The 11,295-nt window shown below is 39.3% G+C and overlaps 1 protein-coding gene across 1 annotated transcript in view; it reads right to left on the bottom strand.

Moving 5' to 3' along the window:
• Positions 1 to 11,295, bottom strand: part of PIK3C2A (phosphatidylinositol-4-phosphate 3-kinase catalytic subunit type 2 alpha) — a 90,901-nt gene that overhangs the window by 18,694 nt on the left and 60,912 nt on the right. The window contains 3 exon segments of the mRNA XM_017873617.1: positions 4,086 to 4,215; positions 6,243 to 6,335; positions 8,030 to 8,134. Coding sequence (XP_017729106.1) covers positions 4,086 to 4,215; positions 6,243 to 6,335; positions 8,030 to 8,134 — 328 coding nt within the window.

Genomic DNA, 11,295 nt, shown 5'->3' with positions numbered 1-11,295 from the left:
AAAAAAAAAAAAAAAAAAAAAATCAAGTCTGGCCACCAATCAAAATTATTCTTTATTTTCAAAAGCATCTAACATGTAAACATCAATTTTGACTATTTCAGACTCTCTAGTCTGTATATCCATGTACTAATCCCTTATTCTTTATTTTCAAAAGTATCTAACATGTAAACATCAATTTTGACTATTTCAGACTCTCTAGTCTATACATCCATGTACTAATCCCCAAAGGAAAACTAGCTGAGATCACAGGTGCCCAACACCGTGCCCAGTTAATTTTTGTATTTTTTTTTTTTTAGTTGAGATGGGGTTTCGCCATGTTGGCCAGGCTGGTCTTGAACTCCCAACCTTCAGTGATCTGCCTGTCTTGGCTTCCTAAAGTGCTGGGATTACAGGCATGAGCCACCGTGCCCAGCGAGGAAAACTATTTTAATTACAAACAAGAACACACTGACCTAGCTGGTCAAGTTACATATAAGATACACACTGTCCCACTTCAGCACAAAAAAATTTCTTTAATCATATATTTGGGCAAGATAAGAATCTTCCAGAATACACTAGCACTTTCAAAGGAAGAACAGATGAAGACTGACCTTGTGATATGATTAAATCTCAAGTATATGTTTTGGCCTCCTAATTGAAATATAAATGCCTGGCTGAACAAATTGTTTTTTATTTTCTCTCTGACTCCTTTAAAACAAGTATCTGCCAGGTGCGGTGGCTTATGCCTGTAATCCCAGCACTTTGGGAGGCTGAGGCAGGCGGATCATGAGGTCAGGAGACCCAGACCATCCTGGCTAACACAGTGAAACCCCAACTCTACTAAAAGTACAAAAAATTAGCCGGGCATGGTGGCAGGCGCCTGTAGTCCCACCTACTCAGGAGGCTGAGGCAGGAGAATGGCGTGAACCCAGGAGGCAGAGCTTGCAGTGAGCTGAGATCATGCCACTGCACTCCAGCCTGGGCAACAGTACAAGGCTCCGTCTCAAAAAATAAAACAAAAAAAAGCAAACAAGTATCAAACAAATAAATTATGTGATATTTACACAAAAGAAAACAGTAAGGAATTATGTGCTTTGATAGAAAGATCTCAAAAATAATGTTAAAGACAAAATCCAGATGGAGAACTGTACTTTTGCGTTTGAAAAGATGGTTGTGCATATTAGAATATACACAAAACATTTCCAGAAGGCTACACAAGTAGTTATATCATGGAAAGAGGGTACCTAGAGTTGAGGATGAAGGTATGAGAGAAAATGAACACTTTTCAATTTATTCTGTTATACATTAGCTGGATAGTCTACTATATGCAAATATTATTTATACAATTAAAAAATTAATTGATATATTTTTAAAATGAAGGAGATGCATTTGTGTTAAAATAAAATACATGAAAACAGAACTCTGCTTTGGACAAAGGATTGTAGGAAACAGAAGTTGACCAAGGCTGCCAGGGTACCCGGATAGAAAGTATGGGGGGCCAGATTCTAATTCTAGTAGTCTAGTTACATATGGCAGAATGAATTCATCTGGTTCCTTTTTTTCTGGTTGTTTTCTGAGACAGAGTCTCACTCTGTTTTCCAGGCTGGAGTGCAGTGGCGCCACCTGGGCTCACTGCAACCTCTGCCTCCCAGGTTCAAGAGATTCTCGTGCCTTAGCCTCCCAGCAGCCAGGACTACAGACGTGCACCACCACGCCTGGCTAATTTTTTGTATTTTTAGTAGAGGTAGGGTTTCACAATGTTGGCTAGGCTGGTCTCAAATTTATGGCCTCAAGGGATCCACCTGCCTCGGCCTCCCAAAGTGCTGGGATTACAGGCGTGAGCCACTGTGCCTGGCCTCTGCTATGTGAATTCTAAAAGAGCTGTAACACTCAAAAATCAGGTTTTAAAACGAACTCAACAAATAGGAAAGTAGTGTATCAAATACAACAAAGTTAATAGCTAACATCCTACATATGGTTCTAAGATACAAAAATGTATAAGTACATAGCTGGGCACAGTGGTGCATGCCTACATTCCCTGCTACTTGGGAGGCTGAGGTGGTAGGACTGCTTGAGCCTAGTTCGAGGCCGGCCTGGACAACATAGTGAGACCCCTGTCTTTACGAAAAAATTTAAAAAATTAGCTGGGTGTGGTGGCATGTCACAGGTGCATGCCATCATATCCAGCTAATTTTGGGAGGCTGAGGCAAGTGGATTTCTTGAGCCCAGGAGTTTGAGGCTGCAGTGAGCTATGATCACACCACTGCACTCCAGCCTGGGTGACAGACAGAGTAAGATCCCATCTCTGAAAAAAGAAAGAAAAGAAAAAGAAAATGTACAAGTTACAGGATGGCCAAGACATGGCTTAGCAGGAGCTAGTACGATGATGACTTACTAATTTTATTTATGAATAGTTTCACATGTGTGACACTATGGTCACCCTTTTGTATTCTACAAAATCCAGGTGCCATTCTTAGAGACAACAGATTACCTGAATCATTTGCAAGGAGAAAAATAAGGTGATAAGGTAATGTAATCTTTCATAAATGGCTGAAGAATTGGGAATTCAGAATCTGAGGCCACAATACTGTTAAGGGTGAAGAAAGATTTAACTTAATTATATGATAGTCTCTGAACAGAACTGTAACCAATGGGTAAAAGACACCAGGACTCAGTCCCCATTAATCACCTGAATATGAAAAATAAATATATAGCTATCAGGGCTGCACAGGATAGAATGAACTGCCTTGAAATGCAGTGAATTCCCCTTCATTATAGGCATTTAAGCATACGTTGAATGGCAAATATTGGAAGGATGATTATCTTTCAGGTGACTTCCTAGTGTCTATGCATAGAATTTGTGAAGTGTTTCTCATTTCCACCAACAGCAGATGGTCTTTCCTTTAAAACCTGACAGTATTGCCTTTACAACTTTTAGAGCTTTCAGCTTATTAAAGCATACTCTGATTACTTGTATGTATTATTGCTTCCTTCTAAAATATAAGTACCACATATTCTTACCATTTTATAGATGGTAAACAACAAACATTTGTTGAATAAGAATAATGATGGCTGCCAATAATGATGGCATATCAGATATTAGGATGTTTTACATTCATTATTTCAAAATGGTTCAATAAATAATAAGATAGAAATCTGCTATTAGTAGAAAAGAACTTTGTATGATTTTATTTTACAAAAATAAAATCAAAGTTGATTTAACTTAGATAAGGCCTTATTTATTTATTTGGTTTTGAGACAAGGTCTCACTGTGTTACCCGGGTTGGAGTGCAGTAGCATGATTACGGTTCACTGAAGCCTTAACCTCCCAGGCTCAAGTAATCCTTTCACCCCATCCTCCAGAGTAGCTGAGACTATTTATTTCTTTTTGAAGAGACAGGATCTCCCTGTGTTGCCCAGGCTGGTCTCAAACTCCTAGACTCAAGTGATCCTCCTGCACTTGGCCTCCTAAAATGCTGGGATTACAGGTGAGAACCACTGCACCCAGAGATATGGCATTATTTTTAAGTTTAAAAGCTAAAGACCATTAAATCCTCACTGGGTCAATTAATGGACACCTCTGACTACTGCAAAGCATTTATTTAGGCTACACTAAGTTTAAAAAAATTTTTTTTAAAATTTATTTTGAGATAGAGTCTTACTCTGTCACCGAGGCTGGAGTACAGTGACACAATCTTGGCTCACTGCAGTCTCCGCCTCCCGTGTTCAAGCTATTCTCCCATCTCAGCCTCCCAAGCAACTGGGATTACAGGGGCACGCCACCACACCTGGCTAATTTTTGCATTTTTAGTTGAAATAGGATTTCATCATGTTGCCCAGGCTGGTCTCAAACTCCTGGCCTCATGTGATCCACCCACCTCGGCCTCCCAAAGTGCTGGGATTACAGGCATGAGCCACTATGCTCAGCCACTAAGTTATTTTTAAAAGAGACTTAATTATGAGCAACAATCAATAAAGTAACACTGGATTAAAATAAGAAACAACTGTGATACCAGGGTATCTGCATCAGAACCTTTAGGGCAGGTACACTTTAAGCTAAGTTCAAGGAAAAAAATAAGACATCAAGACACAGCTAATAAACTTACCTCGATCTCTGCCAGTTGAGAGACATTTGAAAATTACCATCCTCAGATCTAGTCCTTCTTTAAGCCAGATCTTATCCATAATCTTTATCATCTGCAAAGCTAACATATCTTGCCGAAGATCTTCACCAACCTTGATATCAAGGAAACAAAACAAAACTTGTACATCTCCAAAAGACTTAACAGATTACATACTATGAAAGCTGTAATCCCAGCACTTTGGGACGCCAAAGTGGGCAGACCACCTGAGGTCAGGAGTTCGAGATCAGCCTGGCCGATGCGATGGAAACTCCGCCTCTACTAAAAACACAAAAATTAGGTGGGCATGGTTGCACACACCGATGAGATGAACAGAACTGCCTTTTTACCATTCTGCAGCATTCTAGGGAAAGATACTTAACCTCTTCATATCTTAGTTCCCTGAACGGTATACTTTAAAAGTTTCAGTTTTATGGTATGTGAATTATACTCAATTATTTATTTGTTTATTTATTTATTTTATTTATTTATTTATTGAGACTGAGTCTTGCTCTTTCACCCAGGCTGGAGTGCAGAGGGGTGATCTCGGCTCACTGCAACCTCTGCCTCCTAGGTTCAAGTGATTCTCCTGCCTCAGCCTCCTGAGTAGCTGGGATTATAGGCGCCTGCCACCATGCCTGGCTAATTTTTATATTTTTAGTAGAGATGGGATTTCACAATGTTGGCCAGGCTGGTCTCGAACTTCTGACCTCAGGTGATCTGCCCACCTCGGCCTCCTAAAGTGCTGGGATTATAGGCGTGAACCACTGCACCTGGCCTATATTCAGTTTTCTAAAAAGGCAACATGGAGAATCTGTGGGATAATGAAATGCTCTATATTTTGACTGTATCAATGCCAATATCTTGATTGTGATACTGCACTACAGTTATACCAGATGTTACTATGAGGAAGAGTACACAGGATTCCTCTGTACAGTTTGTTACAATTGCCTATGAATCTATAATTATCTCAAAATGAAAAGTTTACTTAAAAAAATTAACCCTCCCAAAATGAATTACTTTTTAACTAAAACCTGAACAAGTTTTCATTTTATTTTTTAAACTGGATAAAATAATTTAAAAACACATAATAATGAATACATTCTGAGACTAGCCAAGAAAATTATGGAAAAGAATAAGGAGAATTTGCCTTAAAAAATATTAAAACTTGGTTGGGCGCGGTGGCTAATGCCTGTAATCCCAGCACTTTGGGAGGCCGAGGCGGGCAGATCACCTGAGGTCAGGAGTTCGAGACCAGCCTGGCCAACATGGTGAAACCTCGTCTGTACTGAAAATACAAAAAATTAGTTGCATGTGATGGCACATGTCTGTAATCTCAGCTACTTGGGAGGCTGAAGCAGGAGAATTGCATGAACTCGGGAGGTGAAGGTTGTGGTGAGCTGAGATCGCGCCATTGCACTCTAGCCTGGGCAACAAGAGCAAACTCCATCTCAAAAAAAAAAAAAAAAAAATTAAATTAAAAGAATAAAACTTAACACATACAATTATTGTATTCAAAACAGATGTTACTGGTTTAGAAAAAGGCACCTACATCGATAAAACAAAATATAGAGTTCAAAACCAGATCTGAGTACAAAGGAATTTATTATATATATCAAAGGTGGTTCAGTAGAAGCAATCTTTATGAACGTCCACATGTCCAACTCACTGAATTAACTAAAATTCTTCGTCCTTTCTTCAAACTATACAAATCATGATCAAAACACGTAAAATTTTTGGCTGGGCACGATGGCTCACACCTGTAATTCCAGCACTCTGGGAGGCTGAGGTGGGTGGATCACCTGAGGTCAGGAGTTTGAGACCAGCCTGGCCAACATGGTGAAACCCCGTCTCTACTAAAATATACAAAAATTAGCCGGGCATGGTGGCAGGTGCCTGTAATCTCAGCTACTTGGGAGGCTGAGGCAGGAGAATCACTTGAACCCAGGATGTGGAGGTTGCAGTAAACCAAGATTGCGCCACTGCACTCCAGCCTGAGTGTCAGAGCAAGACTGTGTAAAAATAAATAAATAAAAGAATTTAAAAATATATTAAATAAAATCACCTTTGCAATTTTGGGAAAGTAATTTGATAAAAAAATTTCTAAACTGCCATTAAAAAATAGTAACATTATTTACTCACCTTAAACATGACATTAATTTCTTCTCCCATAGGGTCAGCATTCACCATTGTGACTTTTAGGGGGACAGCATTAGAACTGAAGAAGGAACACGACTGCAAATACAACATGTTAAGCATTAGAAAGATAAATAAAAATGGATTTAGTTTTTTTTTTCTGTCTTACGCATTTCCCCTTTCACTTCTTCCTTTGTGTCTTCTTTTAGATTTATTTTTTATTTTATTTCTGTTAGAGACAGCGTTTTGCTTTGTTACCCAGGCTGGAATGCAGTGATGCAACCATAGCTTCCCGCAACCTCTAACTCCTGGGCTCAAGCTATCCTCCTGCCTCAGCCTCCTGAGTAGATGGGACTACAGGCCCAGCTAAACACTTGTTCCTTTGAATTGCAGCAAATGAAGTAACACATGAGAATTGCTTTTTCATTTTATTTATTTTTTTGAGATAGAGTTTGCTTTTGCTGCCTGGACTGGAGTGCAGTGGTGCAATCTCAGCTCACTGCCTCCCAGGTTCAAGGTCGAACCTCTGCCTCCCGGCTTCAAGCAATTCTTGTGCCTCAGCCTCCCGAGTAGCTGGGATTACAGGTGCCCGCCACTACGCCCGGCTAATTTAGAATTGCTTTTCTAGACTCTCTGGAAGATAACAAATACGTAAAAATACTTTTTGAAACTTAAACATAGCATATCTGACTAAAACATCTTCTCGCTAGGCAGAGAAGCAAAAACTTGAGACACAAACTTTTAAAGTTTGAGCTTTGTAAATGTCTTAATCCATCAACAGAACACAACATCTTGTGATATCCTTTTCCTTCTTCTAAATCACTGTGATCTTAGATGAGACCTCCATTCTTCTGTTTATGGTACTATTTTAATTAATTAGCCATGGAAGTATTCATAAACACTAAAAATTTTATTAGCAATGATCAAATCTTACTGTTAAAATGAAACTGACTAAAAAGCTAATTTAAGACAGTGAGACTGGCCGGGCATGGTGGCTCATGCCTGTAATCCCAGCACTTTGGAGGCCAAGGCCGGTGGATCACCTAAGGTCAGGAATTCAAGACCAGCCTGGCCAACATGGCAAAAATCCATCTCTACTAAACATACAAAAATTAGCCAGGCATGGTGGCAGGTACCTGTAAGGCTGGGGCAGCAGAATCGTTTGAACCTGGGAGGCGGAGGTTGCAGTGAGCCGAGATCGCACCATTGCATTCCAGCCTGGGTGACACAGCAAGACTCTGTCTCAAAAAAACAAAAAGGCCGGGCATGGTGGCTCACGCCTGTAATCTCAGCCCTTTGGGAGGCCAAGGCAGGCGAATCCCAAGGTCAAGAAAGTGAACCCTCGTCTCTACTAAAAATACAAAAATTAGGTGGGCATGGTGGCATGTGCCTGTGGTCCCAGCTACTCAGGAGGCTGAGGCAGGAGAATTGCTTGAACCCGGGAGGTGGAGGTTGCAGTGAGCCGAGATCGCACTAGTGCACTCCAGCTTGGGCAACACAGTGAGACATTGTCTCAACAACAACAACAACAACAACAAAAAAGACGGTGAGACCAATTTAAAAAAATGAAGCCCAAGGCAGTAAATAATTTTATACTGTTTTTTTTTTTTTTTCAGGAATGGTGGTTAGGTAAAAAATATGCTAAGATAAATATGGATCCTAATCACAACCATCCATGCTTATAACCAACCTATGCAGGTTTTACCTTCGTTTGCCTTAAGCATACCTGCCCATTTGCCTTCTTCCTATTATTTTCAAATGTAATATGAACTTTTAAGTATTGTATGTGTCACCTTAATATTTAATTCTTTTGCCACTAGACTTGGCTTGAGAGGGAGACGGCATTTATTTTTCTGAAAAAAGGACTGTACTCGTTCCATACTTCTTTGGAGAACAACCTATAGAAAGAGATGTGATACTGTAAGTACATAATGCAAATAAAGATCTATTTTTCAGACAAGTTATGCTGTGGATACAATTCATAAAATGCCCAGTTGTCAAATGGTCAAAAAAAGGTTGTTACTAAAGAGAGTTAATTTTTACTATAAAACTAGAATGGCCAAAGGCTATAAATATAGTGAGCAAAAGTACATTTGGCCAACCAATGTATACAAAAATGTTAAAGCTCACTAATAGTCAAAGAAATAGAAACCAAAAAAAATGAGTGCAATTTTTCACCTATCAAATGAAAATTTAAAACAACATCCTGTGTTAGAAAACAATTTCATAATTTATTGGTAGGGAGAGAGGTGTACACAGGTGTAGCTTCTTTTGTAGAGCAATGTAACAACTATTATAACTAAAAATATATGTTGCTCTTGACTCAGCTATTTCACCTGTAGGAATTTTCTGAAAGAAATACTAGCAAAGAAGTAAAAATGTACACACCAACCAAAGTTCATTGCAGTATTGTTTAGTAAAGAGAAAATAGGTAAACAATGTGTATAGAGGTAATAGTTTATAATTAAGATTGTATGTAATACTTACCCAAATTAATCTATAGTTCTTATCAAAATTCCAACTGCCTTTTTGCAGCAATAGATACATGGTTCCTAAAATTAATATGAAATTGCAAGTGTTCCCTGAATAGCCAAAATAATAATGAAAAAGAACAAAGTAGGAGGACTCACATTGTCCAATTTCAAAACTTACTGTAAAACTATGGTAATTAAAAAAAGTATAGGCTGGGTAGATGGCTCACACCTGTAATCCTAGGACTTTGGGAGGCCAAAATAGGAGGACTGCTTGAGCCCAGGAGTTCAAGACCAGCCTGGACAACATGGCAAAACCCTGTCCCTACAAGAAAAAAAAAAAAAAAAAAAAAAAAGCCAGGCAAACACCTGTGATCCCAGCTACTTGGGAGGCTGAAGCAGGAAAATCACTTGAGCCCAGGAGGTTGAGGCTGTCGTGAATAGTGATCACACCACTGCACTCCAGCCTGGGCAACAGAGATCTTGTCTCAAGGAAAAGGAAAAAAAAAAAAAAAAAAACAACCAAATATAGCATATGGATAGACATACAGATGAATGAAATAGAATTGAGAGTCTAGAAATAAACCCATATATATGGTCAACTTTTTTTTTTTTTAAATTTTAATGGAACACTTTGTGAATTTGCACGTAATCCTTGTGTAGAGGCCATGCTAATCTTCTCTGTATCGTTCCAATTTTAGTGTATGTGTTGCCAAAGCAAGCACAGGGTCAACTGATTTTTGACATGTATGCCAAAACCATTCAAGAGGAAGGAGGGAGGCCGGGCGTGGTGGCTCAAGCCTGTAATCCCAGCACTTTGGGAGGCCGAGACGGGCGGATCACGAGGTCAGGAGATCGAGACCATCCTGGTTAACATGGTGAAACCCCGTCTCTACTAAAAAAATACAAAAAAACTAGCCAGGCGAGGTGGCAGGCGCCTGTAGTCCCAGCTACACGGGAGGCTGAGGCAGGAGAATGGTGTAAACCTGGGAGGCGGAGCTTGCAGTGAGCTGAGATCCGGCCACTGCACTCCAGCCCGGGCGACAGAAGCAAGACTCTGTCTCAAAAAAAAAAAAAAAAAAAGAGGAAGGAGGGGGTCTCTTTAACAAATGGTGCTAAGACAACTGGATAACCTCATTCAAAAGAATAAAATTGGGCCTCTACTTCATACCACATACCAAAATTAACTCAAAATGGATCAAAGACCTAACCATAAGAGCTAAAACTAGAAAAGCTTAGAAAAAAACACAGGTAAACATCTTTATGGCATTAGATTTGATGATGGATTCTTAGATATGACACTAAAACCATGAGCCACAAAAGAAAAAAACAGATAAAATGGACTTCATCAAAGTTAAACATTTCTGTATTAACATATTAAAGGACACTATTAAGGAAGTAAAAAGACAACTGCAGAATGAAAAAAATATTTGCAAATAGCGTATGTGATAAAGGTCTAGTATCCGAAATATATAAATAACTCTTACAACTCAACAACAAAAAGTCTAATTTAAAATGGACAAAGGACTCTGAATAGAAATTTCTCCAAAGAAGAAATACAAATGGCCAACAAACATGAGAATGTGCTCAATATCATTAGTCACTAGGGAACTTCAAATCAAAACCACAACGAAACACTGCTTCACACCCACTAGAATGGCTATAATCAAAAACCAGGAAAAAAAATAATGTTGGTGAGAATGTGGTGAAACTGGAACCCTTCTATATTGTTGGTGGGAATGTAAAATGATATAGCTGCTACAGACAATAATTCTAACGATTCTCCAAAAAATTAAGTAGAGAACTACCATATGACCTAGCTATGCCATTCTTAAGTGAAAACAGTTGTTTAAACAAAAATTTATACATGAATATTCACAGCAGTATTATTCTTTTTTTTTTTTTGAGACAGAGTTTCGCTCTGTCGCCCAGGCTGGAGTGCAGTGGCACAATCTCGGCTCACTGCAAGCTCCGCCTCCCGGGTTCACGCCATTCTCCTGCCTCAGTCTCCTGATAGCTGGGACTATAGGTGACCGCCACCATGCCTGGCTAATTTTTTGTATTTTTAGTAGAGATGGGGTTTCACCTTGTTAACCAAGATGGTCTCGATCTCCTGACCTCGTGATCTGCCTGCCTGGGCCTCCCAAAGTGCCTGGATTACAGGCGTGAGCCACCACGCCCGGCCAGCAGTATTATTATTAATAGTCAAAAAGTGGAAACAACCCAAATGTCCACCAACTGATGAATGTTTAAACAAAATGTGATATATCCACACAATGGAATATTATTCAACCAAAAATGGCATGTAGTAAAGATGCTGGAACATAGATGAACTCTGAAAACTTTATGCTAAGTGAAAGAAACTAGATAGAAAAGGCCATGAAGTGTCCAGAATATTCATATAGAAGTATAGACGCATCCATATTGACAGAAAACAGTTTAGCAGCTGGGAGGGGAAAATGGGGACATGCTTTCTTTCTGGTGTGATGAAAATACTGTGGACTTTGATAATGGAGGTAAAGGAATTTAAGAAAACAATTTTCATCAGAAAGGAATAAATAAGCATGGAAATAAATAAGCATGGGAAA

Source organism: Rhinopithecus bieti, unplaced genomic scaffold (assembly GCF_001698545.2).
Source record: "Rhinopithecus bieti isolate Rb0 unplaced genomic scaffold, ASM169854v2 scaffold_8211, whole genome shotgun sequence".
NCBI classification, from domain to species: domain Eukaryota; kingdom Metazoa; phylum Chordata; class Mammalia; order Primates; family Cercopithecidae; genus Rhinopithecus; species Rhinopithecus bieti.
The sequence above is the reverse complement of the archived record's forward strand: the minus strand, read 5'-3'. Positions and strand labels throughout refer to the sequence as shown.